A 23107-nucleotide genomic window follows, 5' to 3' on the forward strand; every position below is an offset into this window, starting at 1 on the left:
CTTTAAACTGACAAAGAGTAGGTTTAGATCAAATACTGGGAAGAAACCATTTACAGTGAGGGTGCTGAGACAAAGGAACATGTTGCCCAGAGAAGTTGTGGATGCCCCATCCTTGGAAGTGCTCAAGGCCAGCTTGGATGAGGCTTTGAGCAACCTGGTCTAATGGAAGGTGTCCCTGCCCATGGCAGGGTGGTTGGAACTAGGTGATCTTTTAAGTCCTTTGCAAGTCAAACTATTCTGTGATTTATTGTTGCTAATTTATAATTATGCTGCCTACAAAGCTTAGTCACAGATTATGGATATTTTGTGCCAAACAGTATTCAAAAAGGCAGTCCTGCTCCTTTAAAACTGTGATCTTTACTCTCCCAGTATGAGAGACTGATCATAGAGGAGAAAGATAATTTGTCCCTTTTCTCCCAGCATTCCCGAATGTGTACTTCAGTATATGTAACAATGTAGAGACATTTATTCTGTATTAAAGCAATGGGAGTAATGAATTTGAACCTGAAGAGAATAAAGAATCTATCATGTACCCATTTATAATTGTTTCCTGTGTGTTTTCCCTAGTACATTTACAGGACCAAAGGTGACACATTTGCCTTACATGGTGAAATAGCTGAATGGCAGTGTGGGGAAAGCAAGCAACCTGCTGGCTGCAGCAGGCTTTTGCTCATTTTTAAATTACACTTTTAAAGATCTTGTTAGTTATGTGTTTTGTAATCTGAAGGACACATGAAGAATTTATTTTATAATTAAAAATATATAATTTTATTACTTCTTACAGTGCAGCTACATTGTTGGAAGTTAATTGAGGAGGCTTGTGAGTTTAATTATACTGCAGTTAGATTGCTATCTAATTATATTCTTTTGCACCTGGCTTTAGAAAAGTACAATAAACTGATTCATTCTTAGGAGAGAAAGGTTATTAAATCCTGCCATTAAGTTTCAGTGATTTTGATTCAGTGAAGCAGATGCGTGATCTTAATTATACAATTCACGGGATTGCCGTCACTTCTACCAGCTGAGGATGGGACCCCAGGTGCCTCTCTATTGAGAGATGAGAAAAATGTACTTTCATGTATTTTTATTATGAAAGGGTGGGTTTAAGAAATGTGACTGACAACTTCCGCCTCTGACTGCCAGCATTTCCATGTCATAGCTCTTATCTTACCCTACACTGCTTTTTCTCTAGTTTGATTATATATGCATTCTTCCTTCATTTGTTCTATGCTGTGTGTTACAGTTTCTGGAGTACCTTGTTTGTAGAGAACAAGCCCCTTTTGTGATGTAGTGTCATCTGCTTTCTCATTCCCTATTTTTCCATTGTGACTTCATCTTTTTCCTTTTTTCCCCTGTTCTTCCTAAAGAAAGAGAAAGAGATGACAACTCCTCGACTTGAGGCTTTTTTTCTTACCACTAACCTCACAGAAAGCTGTGCAGCATGATCAATAGAAGGCACAGAAAGTGGTACAGTGCTGTCATTACTTTCAGTTTGACATAATAGAAGGAACCTTCTACTGTGTTTAAGCTGTTACATTTCACAGCAATTGCTTTGTTTTTCCATAGCTACAGCTTGAAAATGTTACCCTTGTCTTATCCAGGCATTCAGGATTATTATTCTATGCAAAGAGAGCTTGCTATTGGGTAAAATGTGTAAGATCATCCCTGCATTCCTGGACATTTCAGATAATTATTTTGCTTGGAAGATCAGTTCCCAGGTTGAAATCTTAGGTTGAAGTAAGTAATATGTATTTTGGGGTTTTTTTACTGTTATTGCTATTCTCACTTTTATCCATTGTGTTTCCATCTTTGGGATGGTTATCAAACTCTTTATCAATGTGTATGGCTTCTTGGTGCAGCGGTCAAGTTGGGTCTCTTTTCTGCCAGTTTTTTGTGTGTAGATTGTCTCTTTTCACTGGTATAGATTGGCAGTTGTGTCAGGGTTTCTGGGGGAAAAATAAGGTAGAGATATCCTCAAGGTATGATTAATTTCTTCTTACTATACTAAAACAGAGAAAAGAATCACAGTACGACTGGCTGTTTATCCAGGAGCTTCAAATGAAAGCATTCCTTTGTTTGGAAACCTGCCAATCTATCTCATAACTATGGATAGATTTTTTTAGCACTTGGTTTGCAAGGGTTAAGAGATGGAAGGGAAAGCCTTAATAAAGTCAGTAATAAGCTGCTCCAGGATGACCAGTAGGGACACCTACTCCGAGATTTTAGACTACATCCTAGAGCTCTTGAACACTCAAAAGCTGTATTCCCTCCCTTTCCTTGACACTACCCCCAACCCAAAGCTCAGTAGAGAGAGGGAATGAAGACACTTGCCCATCCATCTCTCTCTTCCAAGGAGCATACTCAGAGCAAGAAGACTGAGCCCACATGGTTGCAGAAAGTAGAACCTACATTTTTCTGTAGTGCTTACATTTTTGATCTACATCATCTGTGCATCTTGAATTTTTCCTTCTCTGAACCAAGGTGAAACCAGCCTGTGAGTTTGTTTTTCAATCATAACTTCAAAATCAACCTTATATTCTGAGTCCTGTAGGAGAATGTCAGGCTGTAAAGTGATTGTTAGGCTCAAGCCTAAGCAAGTTCAAGACAAGTTTAGACTTGTCCACAGTTAGAACCAGACACAGAAGGGAAGATCTTCCTTCAGTAGTTTGTTTTCTAGGTGGATTAAATGGTAACATTTTCCTATTTTGATCTTCCCATAATAACTTTGTAGTGGAAAAAATGGTATGGAAATCCTTGCAACTTCTGATAGCTTTTTCTGATCAATTTAGTTACTTAGTACATGCTCCTAGTCTCCCTTCTCCCCCCCTAATCTCTGTATCTGGCATTAAGACTACATTATAAAGAAGATCAAAGACACTAATGCAGTGTCTGGACAGTTCCTTTGTTCTACTTACCATGTCATCCCTTTGAAGATTTAATTGCAATTTAAATTTGTAAACAAGTGTTTTCCAGATTTAAATAAGGAACTCTAATGACAAGGCAAAGGAAGTTGTAACAAGTCATTTTGCATACTAGAAGGGTTATGTAATTTGTTTTCTCACTATTTGATGTGAATGCTAGATAATAAGGTAGATATGGTATTTTTAATTGGTTGGAAAACAAAAAAGCAGAGCTGTAAAAGCACTTCAATTCTTAAATGTTTTGTTAAACAAAGGATCATCTATATATTTCCCTGAATGAATATTAGAAAATATACACAAACAGAAATTTGATGTTCTTGAATTTTGCTGTCATTAGGGTTAATATAGTGTGAGCTTTTCATTCATGTTGTTTGTCTTCTGGGGGTTTTGGAGTTGCTTTCCTTTTTTAAACAGTCAATATACAAAAATAGTCTGATACATACTACTCTAGAAGATGGGTCTGAGATAAATACAGAGCAAATACATTAAAAAGCACTAATTGAAACATCTTTGTGTAGTTAATTTTTAGATACTTGAATAAGTCTAAAAATCTGTCATGGATTTTATCATTGTATTATTTGGTTATTTTAAAATTGCAGAATAGTTACAGAACCTCTAGATTCTAAGTGGCTTGTTTAATTTGTCATCCCTACAATTCTACTGGCAAACATATGCACAGGTATTGATCAATGCTGAAACAGTTGCATTAAATCAGATTTAACAGCAGACTGTAGAATTAGGGTCACCAGTATTAGCCACAACTACCATGAACTTTGTGAGGAAACTCAAAAATGCCCATTTCAGCACACTGGAACTCCTTTTATGGTTGTTGTATTATCTTGTTGTATGAATCTTTCAGAACACAATAAATGTGTTCTCCCAGCTATCCACCTCCTACTTCTTTCTATATAAATCTCCTAATACAAAGAGTTTTCTGCCTATTTGTTTCAACTTGGATCCTTCTGTATGACTTGCAGTTCCTAATTACTGATAATCCCATATTTTTAATGTTTCATTCATATTTTATCTAATTATATGTGACAGTAAGTACTAAAACTTTCTTTAAAGCAGAAGCCAAACTGCTTTTTGCACTGATTCAAACCTAATATATTATTTCCCACACTTTATGGGGGCAGGTTTTTTTTTGTTATTTTGAAGTAACATATGTCTAGAGAATTACTAGTTTGCCTGTTTGTGGAGGATAAATGAGTTACACATGAGTATATTATTAGTGTAATTTCCTGTAGCAACAGGAGGTTGTATGAGACCACAGGACCTGCAGTCTTGTCTTCAGCAATCCCACACCACAAGAAGAGGGGCTGTCTGGAAGAGATAATGAGGGAGGTGGGCTGGGTGTTGCATCTGTCTCTGGGCAGTCCTGTGACAGCCTATCCCAGAGCTAACTGTTGATTGATTGCTTAAGCTCTGGATTGAGGGTCATTGCAAATGGAAGAAGTGGTGAGATGGGGATAGGTAATGTGGACTCCTTAGCTGACCATGGAGGAGGAAGGAGGGGAAGTTCAAGGAACAGGTTCTAAGACAGCTTCTGCTCCATTGATGCCTCTTGTGTGGTTTTTTTGTGGGTTTTTTTTTAGTGTAATAGAATTTCTGGGCAGGCAAGCAGCTGAAATTAAATTCAGGAGAAACAGAATTAACTTAATCTGTGTAAGGCACAGCAGGAGAAGAAAACAGATGTTAATAAGTGGTAGTGTCCAGGCTCTATCCTCATGCCTTACCTGTTAGTGGCCTGCTTAAATGGAACTTGGAAAGCCTGTGCTTTAGATGAATATGTGGAGGTCCTGTACTGCTGTTCCTGCATCCATGAAAAAAGAGACTGCTTTCAAGACTGTGCAGACTAAGTTTAGCTTGAGTCCCATAGCAACGCAATTAATCCTCAAACAAATACCAAATAACAATTGTGTTTAGAGATGTAGGGGTGTTAATAAAGGTGATTTGGGAGTGTTCCTACTGAATAAATATGCTTTTCTTTTGTTGTGAATTCAGCAATCTAGGTTTTCCTGGCAAGCTGCTTTTTGGGTAATAGCTAAGATATCAACTACTTCTATATGCTTTCATGTTTTTAAAAGGTTTTGTGCTTGAGGGTGGTGATCTATTTCTGCATATGGTGCCAGGCAGGGCTTCAGCACCTGTGTTGCTGCTTTTTGTCTTCCTACTCAGGGAAGATTGTAATTAACAAGGCTGAGTTCACTCCATTGTATTCTGCAGTGAAGTTGATGGGATGAATCAAATCAGTTCTGTTCTGTTAAATAGAAGGAATTCCAGGTACACTGGGGGACTCTAGGTGAAGGAAATGGCAGAAGGCTGGAGGGAATTTAGTTTTCTGCATGAAAATGTAAAGTACTTAATTTCAACAGACTTGTTCCTTGTAACCTCTGTTCTTTAATGCTGAAACTTAACTAAGTTGTATTTTAATCTCTGTATAATAGAGTATACAGGCCTCTGTGGAGCTAGGAAAGAAATTGTTCCTTTCCATATTAAGCAGTGTACGGGTGTCAGGAGTCAGCAGAGATGGCTGATTACCCTGCTAGGCAACTGAAATAAAGGGAAAAGTGCTCTCCCAGGTGTAACCTGGAGGAGATTTTTCTTCCACAACAGAAGGAGATCTAGAATTTTAAAACGAGTTCCAAAGTAACAATAATGTTTTCTGTTACCTCATGGTTTGCATTGTCTTGAGAGGCTTTTAGTGGCCAGAGCCCCAGCAATCTTCTCTTCACTGAATTACTGGGATAGGAAATATTTTGTTTCATCAGTACCTATTATGCCAGGCAGGCCCAGGTTTTGCAAACATTTATGTATGCACTTATCTTGCCTATTACACATACTCACCCTCGTTTTGGGCATGCAGAAGAAGAAAGTAACTGGAGGTCCAGTGTATTTGTCCCCTCTTCACAGGTTTAGATTGAGCAATCAAGGAATGCTTCTCACTAACATTCAGAAAATTTGAACAATAGGTGTGGCATTTGCTTCTGCAAACTGTGTGCGTCTGTAAGGTTTCAAATTGCTGCAATTGGAGGTACTTTTAGAGAAAACTTGGCTCAGTAATATACTTCCTTTATTATTCAGTGTACTATTGCTACTCTTCATATCAGTAATCCACATTAGTTAGCTTTCTTATTTAGAAGAAAAAGCTTTTTTTCTTCTGTATTGTTAGAAGGAAGAAAATGCCTTATCAGGGATTAGTAGGGTCCAAGGTGATTGATTTCTGGGAATGAGTGGTGCTTACACATATTAAACTGCTTCTGTGCAGACATTATCCTCTGATACTTCCAATGGCTTTTCAGAAGCAAAGAGGAGCAGAATGCAAATGATTGTAGAAGGAAAAGGTTGTTTTTTCTTGATTTTTTTCTTTTCCTAGTGGGTGAATATTACATCATTCTTAGATTTTAGGGGAGGCCAGTACCATAACTGAAATAATTAATAATGGTTGTCTTGACCTTTTAACTTTTTAAGGCCTGTTGGAAACTCAGTCACTGCATGAAGCAGATGAAGATGTGGTCACTGATGTTGATTTCAGCAATATGATTTCTGAAGAAGAAAAAGAAGAGTTAAAGATTGAGCTAGCCAAGGTAATGAATTTGAATTTCTGTGAGTGTTACTGTTTCTACTTCGGTAAACTGGAAGCTATTAATTGTAGAATGAAGTATACATCATAAAGGTATGCCCTTCCTTTTTTGGTAAAACTATTCTAGGCTACAATCATGTAAAGAAATTCATTTTCTTGTATCTATATTTCAAAGGTTAAATATCTTCTACTTGATGGTTGTACAGTGAAAGTCAAATGTATCTTCCCATCTTAGTCAAGACATGTCTTTATTTATAAATGTTCCTTGAAAAAGAGTGAAAGGTGTTCTCATTAGATCTGTGGTATTGTTGTTACAGTGGTTGTGCCACCTGATAGAAAAGATTCTTTTTGTGGTGGTCAGAGGAAAAGGTAGTGATGATGGTTACAGAGGAGACTGATGACAACAAGCACAGTAATTTTATCCCATTTTTGTTTCCTTTGATATGTTTTGAGAAGGTAATATTTTTTCAGGAGTTTGGAACTCAGGGCACTGTGAAGAGGCTTAAAAATAATAAGGAGATGGGAGGACAAAGGTGTGAACCATGTGATCTCTTTATTAGAAAGATTAAAGAGATTGTCTAGATTTGGTCTACAATCTAGACAATCGTTTTAATTACTGGTGCTGAATACCGCAGAAAAAGAAGTGAAATTCTGAAATGGAAAATGAGAGAATGGGGAAAACTGTGGGTTTACTTATTTTTAATATGAGTCAAATAGCAAATCACAGCTGTATGAAGTTGAAGAGTTGGTTTTGCCTTAATTGGAATACTTAAATTGATATTAAGTTGTAGTACAATGTAGTCTTAAGAAGTAACATTTTTAATGACTCTCAAGTTACTTACCTGCAGTGTGATTTACGATTTTCAAGTGAAACAGAAGACTGTTTCTTCACTTTAGTATTTTATCAGTCCTTGTGTTTCTGAGTTACTGGTTAATTTTTACTTCTTTGTTGATCCTGTCACATCTGTAAACAATCAGGAGGAAGCTGAAAAGTTTACATGTTTGGTTTATCACATCAGTTAGGAGTTGGCATATTCATCACTGGCTTTTCATCAGGACTGGGCACACACTGAAACACAGAAGGTTCCCCCTGAACATAAGGAAGCATGTTCTTAATGTGTGTGTGACTGAGCACTGTACTCCAAGACAGTTTGGAGTCTCCATCCTTAGGTAGGGCTTGAACCAGATGTCCTTCAGTGGTCCCCCTTCCAGCCTCAGGCATTCTGTGATTCTCTTCTCTGGTGAAGGGGACTTGACAGGCAGATAGAGACAAGGAAGGAAAAAAGCCAGAACTTCCTGTAATCATCTGAGAATGATATGCCTCTCTCAGCAGAATCAATCTCAGATGTTTCTGGGTGTCCTTTCTGCTTACTGATTGCCACAGCAGAAAGAGTTCTCAGTCGCTCATGCTGTGGACATGCTTTAATTAATGTACTAACATTCAAGTGAGAGATTGCCTGTCAAATATTATGATTTTGACTGACGTAGGAATTATTTTCTGACTTCCTCACAGCAGTTTACTGGCATACAGCTGATGCCTAAAAACAAAATAAAACTGATAATTATACTAAGAAAGGTTTGGAAAACTTGAATTTAGAGTGAAAAAAGTCTAAACTTAAATGAGGCTTATCTTAGAAAAGTCTGCAAAAAATGTGTGACCTTGCCTCCTTCAGAAAGAAAAATTTGATAATGTGGTAACTGGGTAATGTTTCCTTTTGAAAAGCTGTTAGTCTTTACTTACAAGCCCTTTCTGCTCCACCAATGATAGTTTTGTTTTCTTCCATGTCCTTATGTGCTACGTAATACCTGTTTGAGCCTGTAGGAACAAGCATCTCTTTTATTGTGAGAGGTAAAAATCATCCTTAATTCTGCTATCAGTAGTTGATATAATGGGGATCTCTTTGTGAGCACCTGTTATGCATTTATTTAAGCAGAAAATGTATGTTCCATCTCTGTGTGGTGTGTCTAATGTATATATTCTTTGTTTTCTTCCACCTTCCCACTCTGACATTAGGAGAGGAACAAGCACTGCTGTTTTTCTGGCAGAATTTTTTTGTATCCTCTATTCCTATTCTCCTGCTAGTAATCTCTTTTTACTGGAAGCTTCTCAGAGCATGAACTTAACTCTGTTCTTGTAGCCTAGCTAACACAGCAGGGCTCTGACTGCAATCAAGCCTTAGGATTTGTACAATGCAACTAAAATGAGTAACTCTTACAGAAACTTCTGACAGTCATTTGAATTTACAGAGGTCAGTCTGACTTTTCAGAATAATAGGAGAAAATTGTAACCCAAAAGCTTTACATAAAGCCAGAAGATTGTTAGCAGAACAGATTCCCTTTTCCTCTGCCCTGCCACCTCCCTCACTGTGAGGAGCATTTTACAGTGACTCTTGAGTCATCTTGGGGGCTGAGATTTTGAGCTACCTTGCTCACTGCTCTCAGTTGTCCTTCCATTACACTCATGAAAGTAGTCATTTACTCCTTGGTGTCTTCCCCCTCCCACACCTTCACAGAAGCAGCTATCTGGTTTGATCTAGCTGATGCACAGGTTCAGCAGTGTGTGTTACTGTTCATTGCCAGTTTGAGGAAAGATGTTAATACCTTTTGCTGCAAATTTACGGGAGCAGGGAACTTTGTCCCTGTATGATGTATCTGTATTCTTCTGACTCTGTTGCACTTTGAAAGAAGGGAAGCATGAGAACTAGAAGCTTGTATTTCTGCTGACTTAAGCTCTAGCTTTATAATGGAGTCCACATTTATAAAAGTGGACTTTTAAAAAATGCCTAAGCAGGTGATGCCTGACTTCCATGAGAGTTAGCTATGTTACATGCTTAAATGCTTTTCAAGACTGTAAGTCCCCAGTCTTTTCTACCTGCTTCAGAGTCTTCAGTCAGCGATATTTGAGTACTTGAGGGCGGCTTTGTATCTGTCATTATTTCAAAATGATGGAAGTTGAGGAGGATTTTGTCAATTCAAAACTGATTGCTATGTTATAAATAATAAATTACTTTTCTTTAGTCAAAAACGTTGCTCATACTTATGCCATTGAGCACATGGCTAATGCTTGCTTAGGCCTTCACAGCTTTAGATGTCTATTCAGTGGAACAGATGGAAAGTAATTTTATTAGAAGCCCTGAAATGGTTATGTGTCCAACTACCTAGTGATCAGCCTACTGCTGGCCCATAAGTGTCCTGGCATCAGTTTAAGTTAACTTCTTTAGCAGTGTTGAACAGGCAGTTGTGCACTAAGGGGTTTGCTGTTGGTGGGAAACAACTAAAAGGAGCTCTGAACTACTGCCTGAGGAATGCTGACTTTTGTGTTTTCTTTCTATAAGCATTTAACCAGTTATCCTCTCGGAAGACAGACTCTTGACAGCTGCCTCTTGACAGTATTCCATTTGCAGGTTAGGAATATAATGGAGCATAAAGGACATGGGGAGGAGTAAAGCCATTTGGATTGTTGTGTATTTTACTGGTGAAGTGTTGGCATCACAGGCATTGGTGAATACTGATACCTGCTTCACTCAGGTCATGGCTTTCCTTTGTCTTCGTAGTCTTGCTGCTTAATTCCTGAGTTGCTTGAATATTTAAATAGCAGGTAGTAAGAAAAGAAACTGATAGCTGGGGGATTCAAAGATGAAACTTTTTCAAGAACAATGAGCTTGCAGCCAGTTTTACAGTGAATCAGAATGCATGAATGTGTAAAATAAAAATAATGCTGATACTGATGTCCTAAATATAGCCTTAGAGGTCAGCATTGCTTCTGCTGGTTCTTGCATCATTCCCTGCAGCCTATGGAGTTAAATCACAGGGAGACTGGGGTTCCAGGGAACTTAACATATGGTAATCAGATAAGTTGCCATATGTTATCCTACTAACATATGGAGGAAGGAATACAGTTGGTAAGGGAATTTGTAAACCTGAAGTGAAAGGCAGCTGCTCTGGTGTCACTTGCCCTTGTTAGCTTCAGTATCTCTATGTGCTGCTTGTGTAGATTGGCTTGGGAGGCTTCCAGGTGAAGAATGCAAACCCCTGCTCACTTGCAGGAGTGCTGCCCAAGGAGCAGGATTCTGAGCCAATGGCAGGACAATTCTCCAGTCCCTCTTCTCACAGACTTCTTACAGTCCTGTCTTCTGGTTCTTGCCTTGGTAAAACACTGTCTTTGTTTAAATGTTTCAAAGAAATGTCTTCTGCAGGGAGAATTGCATTCCTCTGTTTGGGTTGGATGGCATCTTTACAGCTTGAAATCACAGAATTTTGTTAAATACTAGGATGTCTGGAAAGACTAATCTGCTCTGTCTTCTGACTGCTTTTATGCTTTTGGTGCTGATTGCTCATGTTAATAGTCCATCTATAAATTTTTATGTTACAATTTTGAAATATGTAGGGCCTAAAATACATAAATAAAACTCATATGACAAGGATATAATATTTGACTCTCAAGTCATATATTATCATGCAATTTTTCTAATTTTTTTTAACCTGCTCCTAGGAGTTTGCATCTGTTTTTTTCAGGACCAGAAGACTAAAAATCTGCAAATGTGACATTAAAAGCCTGTGCATTCAAAGACAGATATTTGCTTGAATTTTCCAGTCTTCTCTTGTCCTGTCCATTCCCATTTTACTATTGAATGAAAAGTTGGTGTTTGAGACTCCTAATGCCCTAAGGCAGATTTGGGTGAAGTTGCTTCCTTACTGGATAATTCTCTCTCTTATCAAATGCATGTGTGTGATGGTGCACATAGGTGACACAGTTTGAGGCGTTAATTTAATGTAGTGTCAGCTCTGTTCTGGGCATGCCTTTGTGATCTCCACAAGCACTTGACTCTGTTTCTCTAGTTACCTACGAAAAGCACAAGTTCGTGAGATTCATTTAGCCTTTTAACATCGTATGTGGTTATCATTCTGTGGGAACAGGCTAATACTTTTCTCCTTTCTCCTTGTTTCCCTCAGCTAGAGGATGAAATTTCAACTTTGCGGCAAGTGCTAGCAGCCAAAGAGAAGCACCTGGTTGAAATTAAACAAAAACTTGGCGTAAGTCTGATGAATGAACTGAAGCAGAACTTTAGCAAAAGCTGGCATGATATGCAGACAACTTCTGCGTGAGTACTGATCTTTATACTTACACATATGAACATATCATGTTTTTCTAAAACTTTTTGGGCTGAATTAATAGCAACATTGGTAGAAAGAACCACCCACCTTTCATCAAGTGCTGTCTGAAAAGTCATTTGCTTTTTATTTCCCTCTTCATTTGACAACTGAATTTGACACTTAAGGAGAAGTAAAAGTGATCTTCTCCACAACTGAGCTGAGCTGGGAGTTGACAGCAAGGAATGCAGGGGGGCAGTGGCATCAGCCATGAAGGAGAAGTCCCGCAATACGTGAACAAAGAGAGCAGACCAGGTCCAATGACAGCAAAGAGGGTCAAGCCAAGAGTTCAGATCTGCAGGTGCGTCTCTACTGATGAGCCAGGTTCTAGGTCAAGCCAGGGAGTCAAATCTGTGAGTTCAAGATCTATGAGGTACCTGGCCAGACACAGGCATACCAGTAATATGACTTGGTCTTAAATTCAGTCTAGGCTTTAGTATAGCTCCCAAGTGAAGGGAAAAGGTGCTTAACAAGGGTTGTCCCAACTCTTGCACAACACTTTCATCGCAGTCTTACCCAAGGTTTCACAGCTGTGCAGTGCCAGAACTCGCCCTGAATGGCCAAACTCGGGGGAGTCGGGGGAAAAGCGTTAGCAGTTCCTCTCAGTGCATTCAAGGTGCTGACAGAGACTTGGTAAAGTATGTTAAAATGTATATTTTTACATGAAAAGAACTATTATTTGTATTTTCATGAGAAGTCAAATAAGGAATAAACCCCTTAATAAAAAATACAATTTGTAAGTCTCCTGTCTCTCACTGTTGGACAGTTTCTCATCTAGGTCCTGTTTCTCATGAGATGTCATTAGCAGGGGTATCAGTGTTGCCTTGGTGAGGATGTCTGGTATCTGCTAGGAGAGAATAGTTTAGAGACACTGAGCTTTAGAAGAGAGGAGGGGTACAAGACATCTGAACTAGAATTACTGGGAGAGACTAGCAAAATTTTGAAACAAAAACTTTCATTTTTACTTGAAATTTGGTAGCAAGTTCCCAGATAGGTCTTACTTTTTCCTTCACATATTTTCCACAAAGATAGAGAGACTTAGGAGACTTTTTCAGTGTGGTAGTTGCTACTTTTTATTTAAGATGAGTTTCAGAAACTACAGTTCATTAGGTGATAAGTGTCCAGAAATAGTTACATGGAACTGAGAAGCAGGAGTCCCATTTGTGCGCCTAAAAATCTTCATGTTTATGGTCCAACTGCTGTATAATTCTGCTAGACACTCATGCCAGAACACCAGTGCTGGTACAAGTCATGGTAATCCAGCATTCTTAAGAATGGTTGTGTTGAGTAATAGAGATGATTCATTGTTGCTGTACCAAAATAGCAGTGGGATAGCATTATTCACCAAGATTCTCTGATTTAGGAAGGATGAAAAGCCTGTTTTAAAATAAAAAGTTCAAAATATTTACGTGCCTGTACTTTAGGTTTCTAAATCCACAATTACTCATTTTAAATTTTAAAATGACCTGGTTTTAAGAGGACAAATTTTGTTTCACTTAGCTGCTGTGCTTTCCTGTAAGTTAAAATGACTTTTCTTTAACAGGGAATTTTTCAAAGCCACAGAGCACCAAAGTTTTTGTCCACTTATTGTTATTCTTTTTAAGCTCTCCATTTAGGGATGCATTCTTGTGGTTAGAATGGACTTAAAGGAAGAGGGGTTGACTTTTCTCAGAAACAGTCCTGTGAAGTGTGTTTGACCACTAGTTAAGAGTCATGACCTAACTTACAGGATGCATGCCACCTCTACTGACTAAATTTAAACTTGGGATTTTGACAATTTTAAAGCATTTACATTTTAAATGGTTGGCCACGAGTTCCTTATTAATTTCCTGTACTGTTCAGTGCACTGATGTTTAGTATAATCTATGTGTTGGGGAATACAAAGGATTCTGCTATAGAGGACATCAGCAACTAGAGAGCAAATGATTGCCTTGAGTTTGGTTTGGTTTCTTGGTGGTAGGGCATTCAACTGGAATGACTTCCCCCACACACCTTTTTAATGATTGGGTTTTCAGTGAACAGAGGTGGGTGGATATTCAACTTCTAGCAATGCAGGTTTTTTATATTTTAAAAATAGATAATTCATTCTTATTTAGATGCTAGAAGCAGGGTCATGTTGGTGAAGTTTGAGGTTATTTATTTTAGCTTAAGAAATCATTACAAGTGTCTTTACATGGATATTTTTAAAGACCGTAATTGAGCTTTTCTAATTAACGTTTTGCTACAAAGGAAAGGTTTTACATAACCTGAAGGAATTGTATTTAGTTGAAGCTTCTTGGTGGTGCTTCTGTAAAGTTCCCACAGGTCTCCTTACCTTCCATACTTCAGATTTTCACCGTATAGTGGATTAAGGTAGAAGATAGTATTTATGAAGATTGACCTGGTTTTATACAGAATCACAGAATATTTGAGGTGTTGACAGCAAACAATATCAGGAGACTCTCTAGTCCAACTGCCTCTTTCAGGCAGGACCAGCTAAAGCAGAGTGCTCAGGACTGTGGTTAGTCAGGTTTTGAATATCTTCAAGTATGGAGATTCTACAGCCTCTCTGGGCAACCTGTTCCATGTTCAGTTGCCCTTGCTGTGAAAAACATTTTTATTTTTCTTAAATATTAAAATATTAATATATTTTAATATTTCTTGCATTTAATTTGTGCTGGTTGCCTCTTGCACCTTCACTAGATACCACTGAAAAGGGCTTGCCTCTATCTTCTTTCCCCCTTTCATTAGGTTGTTTATACACATTGATGAGATCCTTCCATGAGCCTTCTCCAAGGTGACCAGTCCCAGCTTTCCCAGCCTCCTCATATGAGAGGTGCTCCAGTCCTTTACCATCTTTATGGACCTTTGCTGGACTTGTTCCACTTTGTCCATGTCTGCCTTGTACTGAGAAGCCCAGAGCAGGACCCAGCACTCCAGGTGTGGCCATAACCAGGGCTGACAGGGGAAGTGTCACTTCACTCACCCTGTAATCACTTTTCCTAATGCACCCCAAGATACTGTTAGCCACCTTTGCTGCCAAGGCAGACTCATGTCCAATCTGTTCTCTACCAGGATTCCAGGTCTTTTTCTACAAGACTGCTTTCCAGCTGGTTGATCCCCAGCCTCTGCTGGGTTATTAATCCCAAGTTGCAGGACTCTGCATTGCTCTTTGCTGAGCTTACTGAGACTCCTGTTGCTTCATTTTTTTTCAGACGAAGTCCCAAGTAATTGTATTCTTCAATGCAATTATAGAATTGCATTTCATTATATATGGAGAAGGTTACAAGGATTACTTTATTCTTTCACTAGTCCCTCATATTAAGCACTAAAGACATAGATTCACAAGAGATCTTGCCCTTTGCTGAGCATATATATTGTAACCATGCTCAGCTTTGTCCCTCAGCTTTTCATTTGGTGCTCTTCTGTAGTTCTTTGGAAAAAAAACATAAGACATCATAGTCCTGTCCTCTTGGGATCTATTTCAGTACTACTGAGATTCTAAGGGGTAGTCGTACCTGTAAAATTACACACCAATAAATTCACTCCAGCCTAATAGTTCCTACAAACTCCTTTGTTATCCTTTCTTGAAACGTTATCAACTCTTATAAGACATGAACCTCCTCTGTTTTAAATGGTTAACCTTTCAACCCATGGATGGAATAATAACTATGGTGAGAGCTTCGGAGATGAAAATGCTTGGTTTGCTACTAAACCTTTCCAGAAGAGAAATACTCCAGACATTCAAACCACTGTAAGCAGCAGTACATGGCAAATAAATTACTAGAATAACTAAAAAATTAAAGGAAACTCTTTATATCTTCAAGGGCTGTAGTAATGAAATGATGTGAAATCAAAGCCCATATGTTTAGTGATTCCAGCTGGGGGCCTGGGAAGCCTTTGATGTGATGGAAAGTGGATCCACGCAAGACTGACATTTAGGATAGGAATCTGACAGAGTTGTTTTCAAAATGGCTTTTCATCTTTTGCCCTCAGACAAAAATTTTTACTTGCAGAAAGAGAAAAGCTCATGAATTAGAGGGCCAAATCAAGAGAACTGTATGTGCTGGCTCCAAACAGCATGTTTCCTAGACAGGGCCCTGGGCTGTTTTTTAGGTTGTAGCTGTCTTTTCAAGCCTTTTTAGGAAGGTTTCAGTGTTGCTCTGTTCTTGCATGTGATATTTAATTAAGATTTGGGACAAGAACATTCAACATGGACTTGGTCTTTTCCTCCAGAGATAGAATAAAGATCTATTCATTGACTATTGTGGAACTATGTGAGCAAGCTTAGTTCTGATAGGAAACCTGAGGACAATTGCATAGGTTTCAACAGCTATTGGGAACTTAATGTTTTATAGTTCAAATTTCTGCCAGGTGATAAGAAAATAGAAAGTAACGGTTGCGCTGCATGTGTTTTAGGCTTACAATCTGTGGTACAGGCAGTCTTTGTTCATACAACTTTAAATATATAGTAATGTGTTCCAAAGTTTCAGAAGTTTTTTCAGTAAGTCGGATATAATTCGTGGACAGCCACAGTCCTACTGTGACTTCTAGGAATTAAGTAAACTGTGTTCCCACACACATACTTCTTATGAGTGGTAGTAAAAGAAATGTGGGTGTTTCTGTTCATTGCTATGTGTAATCACCTTTTGACATTTTCTTCTCTAAATTTGCAAGTAAATGTAACAGTTGTGTAAGTGAAGAAATTGTGTTGGCTTTAGCAAGTACATTACCTGTGTGTGAGTCTGTGCTATATGGAAGTAAAAGGAGCCTCTCCCTTCCACTGACTTTGCTTTCTTGGGGTCAGATCAGGCAATCTTCATGCTGTCTTCAAAAATAATTACTTTGCTGATTTTCTGCATGTGTCTCTGGCCTTGAATTTGGAAGGGTGGAGTAGTAAGGAGAAAGGGCTTAAAGAAGTTAACTTAATCTGTTCTCTTTGTTCCTTGTCCAAAAGGTGTATGTCCATTTGTTTCCACCAGAACCTTCAGCTAATGGAAACTCCACAGTAAGCTCAGGTGATCTGTTCCAGTGTTCATTTCTCAGGAAAAAACCCACTGTAATTATCATGGGGCACCAGAAAATATATACATGTGTATTATAGTTATCTGTATGTGTGTGTATGGAATTGTAAGGATGGGAAGGGAGACCCGAATGTCAGTTAGAATCTCTGAAATGACAAGGATTAAAAATAACCAGGAAAGCGTCAGTGTAAAAATGGGAAGGGAAAAGGGAAAGGGAAAGGAAAAGGTAAAAGAAAGGGAGAAATGGAAGGAAAAAGAAAAAAAAAGCATGAAAAGGAAAGAGGAGGAAAACTACATGAAAAGGAAGAAAAGGAGAAAGGGAGGGGAAGAAAGGAAAAGAGAGGCTGGGATATGTTTAATCTGCATAATTTTGTTAACCTAGTGTACAGTACAGAGCCCACAGACAGTGTTACTGATACAGTCTAAGGTATGATGAACTGTCAGGTTTTGGCCTGTAATGTTTTAAGATCCTCTGTGCTTCAGCAAACATGTTTTGACTTTTCTACTTGGAGAGTAACTGTAGCACACTTTCCTCCCCACCCCCCCCCCCCATGCTGCATTGCACAAATAATGTGTTTCAAACAACTGTATCCCAGATTTTTTCCAAGTGCTTGAAGATTACAGGGCAGGATATCCCAGAACATCTGGCACCTTTGTCTGGCACCTTTCCTGACCTGTGACTCTCTCCAGCCTATTGAACAGTCACCTTCCATGTGCTGCCCACAGATTTCTGGCTGCAGCCTGCAGAGGTTCAGTTCCCTCAGTTCTCTCTGTGGGAGAGGAACTACCTGGGGCATACTTCCTTAGATTTAGGCATATGTACCCATCCAAATGCCAGCAGTTTCTGTTAATTCTTAGCACCCCTGGCAATGGGAAGGATGACAAAAAAAAAAAAAAAGGTCTGTTGTTTGGTTTTGAAGTTGGAATGAATTTCAGGAGAGTACTAGAAAAACCCACCGAAACAAACTACAAAAAAACATACAACAGCTTAGAGTTCATTTGTGGCAAAAATGACAACTAAGAATGCTCTTAGAGAATGTTTTATGTACATTTTCTCTGTCATTCATATATGCATTTATTTCATTTGAGTATTAGCATAATTTAGTTAATGCTGAGCCCTGTTTCTCCCAGAAAGTCAACAGAAAAATAGTTTTCTAGCTGAGAGTTTCTCAGGGATACAGATGCTTTAGATCGATTGGAGAAAAGTCATTCTTAAGCTGACTAATGGTTTGAAAACTGAAAAGAAGAAAGCTCCATAGGGCATGGCTTGTGCTACCAGGCTCAGCTCTACTGTATGGTTTTGTTGTTAATTGTTTGCATTCTGTTACATCTTCTGTGAGCCTTATCACAGGCAAGGGTTTCTCAAATGGATTCGTTTTCCCAGCAAGCATTGATGGAGAGGCACAATGCTGAATGAAGATGTACTAATTATAATGCAAATGTACTAATTTTACAGAAGCTGAATTAAAACTCCTTATAATTCACTGCAGTAGATCAAACGTGCAGCTTGACATGCAAAATATAAATATTGTATGTGTAGCCTACTTCTGTCAGCAGGCCATGTATTGCACCTGTGAAGGAAGGTTACATTTAACTCTGCCATGTGAAGTGCAATTCTGTACTGAGATGAGATGGGTATGATTGTCCTGTCTTGTCCTGCAGATGATGTTGGCCATTTAAATGTCTAGTTCTCTCTAAAAGGCTGCTGCTTGGCTGTTCTCTCTATGAAGCACTCTTTCCTTCACGTGTTGTGTTTTATGAAACAGTATATCCTTGTATTTCCTTTCACTGTCTGTAAAAATCACCTAGTGAGATCTGGTTGTCACAGGATAGCATAACCTAAATGTAGTATATGAAACTGTCAAGTGAAAATGCAGTCAAAATATGCTGCAAATCTACTTTGTCTAAATAGTATGTTATAGCGCTGGAGACATGAGTTATCTTTAAAGCTGCCTTTAATTGTGTTGGGCATGTTATCAGAATATAACTGCAATATCAGCATGTTTTGTGATAACCTCTGATAATCAGTTTTATAAATAATTGCTTCTGTTAAAGAAATACCCTATTTTGAAAACAGAATTATAATCAGAAGCTGATGGATGAAATTCTTAGGTTAATGTCATATATAAAGATAATGTTCAAGTGTTCACAGGTGAGTGTTATTTACAAGTTTACAATTGAGACAGTGGTTGATATAACTTATTTGTTTAATCCCTGTTGACTATGGAATACATTATAAATATTTACTGTTAAGTGCTAAGTGAAAGCACCGAATATGATCCTTGTTAACCATTACCAGCAATTCTTCTGTGCTACAGAGTATTTTCAGATGCCACAAAATCAGAGCAGGCATTCCTACTCTAACTGAATAAATCAAGTAGCCTGTTTCTACTTTTGCTAATGCTATTGGGTACCTGGTGTAATGTTGATGGTGCCTTTGTATGAATGTAATGATGTATTTGTGTAAAAATGCACACCATGGCTTGGATGGAAGGTACTGTTTCTTGAATCCCTGTATCCTAAATTATCTGAGTTTGTTTTTGCTGGAGCATTTCCACCTATAAATTTTGGGGTCACTGGTCTAATCTGAGCTGCTGGCTGACTGACTGCTGAGGTGCTGTCACCTGTCTCAATGAGTTGGTGGTCAGCACTCACCTAAGGATTGCTAGCAGTGGCTGCTCAAAGGATGAGAGTGCACAGGTGTTGTAGATGACTTAGCATGCAGAGCACTTGGTGATGTAAGGAGGACTTAAACCATACATAGAGCACTTTTTCCAGTTAATGTGTCTGTAGTTCTTACCTGGAATATCCAACTTTATTTCTGCTGGTAAAGGTTTCTGAAAATGAGGTAGGCTGTTCAGTGAATAAAAACAAAAGTACAAACTGCTCTGAGTTACATGAGATGATGCAAACTGCTTGGTCAGATGATTAATGCGAAATACAGCTGAGCAGATTCCCAGGTGACAGAGAGAATGTGTTGAAGAGATCATTATTACCAGAGTGCTTGGCAAGATATCAAATGGATGCTGAAAATATGACATAACTACAAGGATAAAAATATCTGAGCCAAAATACTGTGCATCATATATCAAAATACCAACACAGAGCATATCTAACTACAGTGAGGCAATGTGCTCTGTGGACAGATTATTTATGAAGAAGGCATAGTGATACATATAATGGTGGAGAGGTGGGAATGGGCAGGGGGTTGATTTTTAAGCTATCAGTGAGCTCAGATGTTATTGATTAATAACATCATAGTAATATTGATGAAATTAATGTTCTTGTCTCTGCTGACAGGTATTGTATGTTGTGCTCAATTTTCACCTTTGTTATTTTGTTATTCCTTAAAGCTTGTCTTCAGCATTGCTGAAGGGAGGAGGGGTCATGTCATAGGTCATTTTTGCTGAAGTTGGTGCTGAAAAAAGACTGGTTGTGTAACAGTTTTAGCTGGATTTACACTCTTATGTAATGCCAAAAGTATTAGGAACACAAATGCAGTCACCATGTCTTTCTTGCTAGTGGACATACTGGAGGATGTTGCGTTTATGTGATTTACAGAGAAAACATAATATTGTTGGAATGTCAAAATCAGTGTCATATCAGCCAGTTTCCAGAAGATGTGTTCTAACCAATGTAATGTTCAGAAATATGTAGGGGACTCTAATGTTTCTCAGTGAAATTTAGGTCTGTCTGCTGTATGGGACATTTAGGACTGTTCTCTTAATCATTTTACATGGTGTGAAGAACATGATAAGACATGGAGACATTTTGTCATAAAGTTAAATATGTGAATAAAATTAACTCCAAGGTGTCATTTCAAAAAATCAGTTCAATCTGAAAAGTATTTTACTATGTACATTCAACCTGTACATAAATGGGTTGTGCTACAAAGGACCTTTTAGACTTGGAAGTCAAGTCTTGGCCTTCATTTTGTCATCAGCAAAATTCCACTTGTGCTGAATGGTTTAGGAAGCTTCTCTGTTAGCAGACACTTTAAGACTTGTATGCCACAGGCAACAGAATATTTGGTTTTCTTCTTTTTCATAGGCAACTCTGACCAAAAAACTACGTGCTCATCGTTTGACTGTAGCATCCTTATTTTAGGGTCTCATCCCATTCTAGTTTATGAGAGTACATCTACTCTCAGCAAGTGAATGACAGAGCTATTAAACTAGTAAAGCTAGAGGACGAGGCCTCAGTGAAATGGATATTGCATTTTTCTATGTCCAAGGACAGACTGGCTAAGGAGAAAGGAGATCTGGTAAAAACCAATCTTCTCCATCTTCTCTGTGTTGTACTACAATAAATAAAACAGGCATGACCTTCATCCTTTCTAAGTATAATTTGTGTTCCTTCTGCCAGCATTGCAATGTTTTAGTCCTTGTTGTCATTCAACATTGTGCATGTGCTTGGTTCAGCTTATCTAACTGGAGACTCCTAGAGATTTGGTACCCTAGTCTTCAGTTACTCCCTGTGGATTGCCTTGTTAGTCAGTGAAAACAGAGACAAGCACCTTCACAGAAGGAGCCCATTCACTGGTAGTTTAAGAACTTGTTTGGTCAGTAGGATGCTGGGGTTTAGGAACATAAAATCAAAATATATTGTCTGAAAGAACAGAGCGTTATGTGGCATCTGCTGTCAAACCAGTGGTTTGTAAAACACAATCCGGAACAGAGGACTTTCAGCAATAGGTACTGCTGGGGCTAAAAGGATGTGACATAAAATGTGATGTGCCATACTGCAAATGTTAATCTTATTTCCCCTCCTTCCTCCACAAAGTTATTGCTTTCATATACATACTAATAAGGAGAAAATACTCTGTTGTAAGGACTTAGGCAGTGGGATTCTCTTTTATCGGTCACCAGTGTATTTTGGTACATGCTTGCAATCCTACAGTTCTTGTTCTAAGGAGAATGAGAATCAGTGGAATTTTATTTCTGAATTTTTCATGATCATTTCTTCAGTTCTTGTCTGCCAACGCACACCACAGGATACAAGACTGATTATAGTGTGCTCTCCTTTTGTTACTAGGTCAGTACTTCTAATTCTGAGCTTGTCTGCGTCACTGGGAGTATCAGATAAGTTACTCAGAAGGAAGCCTCTGACATGTTCAGAATTAGTTTAGTCAGCAGAAAATCATCTGTGCAGAAAAGCTTATTGATTACTCTGAGAGTGCAAGTTTACTGAAGGGTCTGTATGGGTCAGAATGTGTATTCTGTCTGGATCAGTAAATTAAGATTATTCTGTTTGCATCTGCATGCTATAAGTGAAATTAGTGACATCTTTTAAAATAATTCAGTCCTACTGAGAATATGCATTCACTATCTAGGTTTCTTCATCTTTCTTTCTCTGTCCTTCCCCAAGCCTTCTTTCTTTAAAGAAATTTTAAAAAGTGAGGAAAAAAAGGAAAATTGTGGCATATGGAGACAGATTTGATAATTTTTTTCTATTTTCAATATCACAGAATCATTTTGTATCTGTTAAATTTACCTAATATATATGTGCTTGAAAGAGCAGAGGTGTATTTGGTGTGATTCTTTTCGTGCTTCAGACAGCAGATTTTGCCACAAGGTCAGTGTCTGCTGGAAGAATACATACTTGATGTAAATATGATTTTCTGTAAACAGAAGTTGTATCAAACAGGTATTCAACAAATCACTGCATTCTTCTTTTAACCAGTGTGAATGGACCCATCTGGGGGATGTTATCTGCAAGGAGGAAAGAGAGGATGGCTTAGTGAAGGATTGCTCTCTGGAGAGCCCTGCACTTTGTAAGCTGTGCAGAAATGGGCATCCTCACCTTTTGTTTTGAGCTATGTTTCTTAACATTTCAGTGTTTGGGACTTTGAGGGAAATTAATTGCAGGGATTCTAGTCTCTCTTTTTTAATACTTAACACTATTTCTGGTCTGTTTTTTGTTTCCAGTTACAAGAAAACACACGAGACCCTGAGCCATGCGGGGCAAAAAGCAACAGCAGCTATCAGCAATGTAGGAACAGCTATCAGCAAGAAGTTTGGAGATATGAGGTATTGGCATCTGCTGCTTCTCTGGTCTTGTTTAGAGGACAAAATGTATAAATCATTTGTCAGCTCTTCTTTTCCTTCTATATTAGTGTTTTAAAGGTTCAAGTAGTTCGTAGTGAGAGTATTTACTAACATTCATATTTTAACTGAAAAGAAGGCATAATGATGACCAAAGATATAATTTATATGAGTTCTGTTTTTTTTTTAAAAAAGTACAGTCAGAAATCCTTTCGGAATAACTTTGCAAACTCAAAGAAACGTACAAGTAAAATGGAACAAAAAATTGCTGTTAGATCATTATTAACCCAATTTTATTCATATGTGGATGCTGGAGAAAAATACCATCTGAAGAAAAGAAGCCTATCTAGGACCTGCTTGTGACAAGACAGAAAATATTTCAGGCTATTTTTAATCCCTTTTTTC

General features: G+C 38.2%; 1 protein-coding gene across 3 annotated transcripts in view; it reads left to right on the plus strand.

Moving 5' to 3' along the window:
• Positions 1-23107, plus strand: part of TPD52L1 (TPD52 like 1) — a 49139-nt gene that overhangs the window by 11576 nt on the left and 14456 nt on the right. For all 3 annotated transcript variants that reach the window (XM_032101603.1, XM_032101604.1, XM_032101605.1), the window contains exons 2-4: positions 6393-6508; positions 11458-11606; positions 22586-22687. In XM_032101603.1, coding sequence (XP_031957494.1) covers positions 6393-6508; positions 11458-11606; positions 22586-22687 — 367 coding nt within the window. The remainder of the gene's footprint in view (positions 1-6392; positions 6509-11457; positions 11607-22585; positions 22688-23107) is intronic.

The sequence above is a fragment of the Corvus moneduloides genome, chromosome 3 (assembly GCF_009650955.1).
Source record: "Corvus moneduloides isolate bCorMon1 chromosome 3, bCorMon1.pri, whole genome shotgun sequence".
Taxonomy (NCBI): Eukaryota; Metazoa; Chordata; class Aves; order Passeriformes; family Corvidae; genus Corvus; species Corvus moneduloides.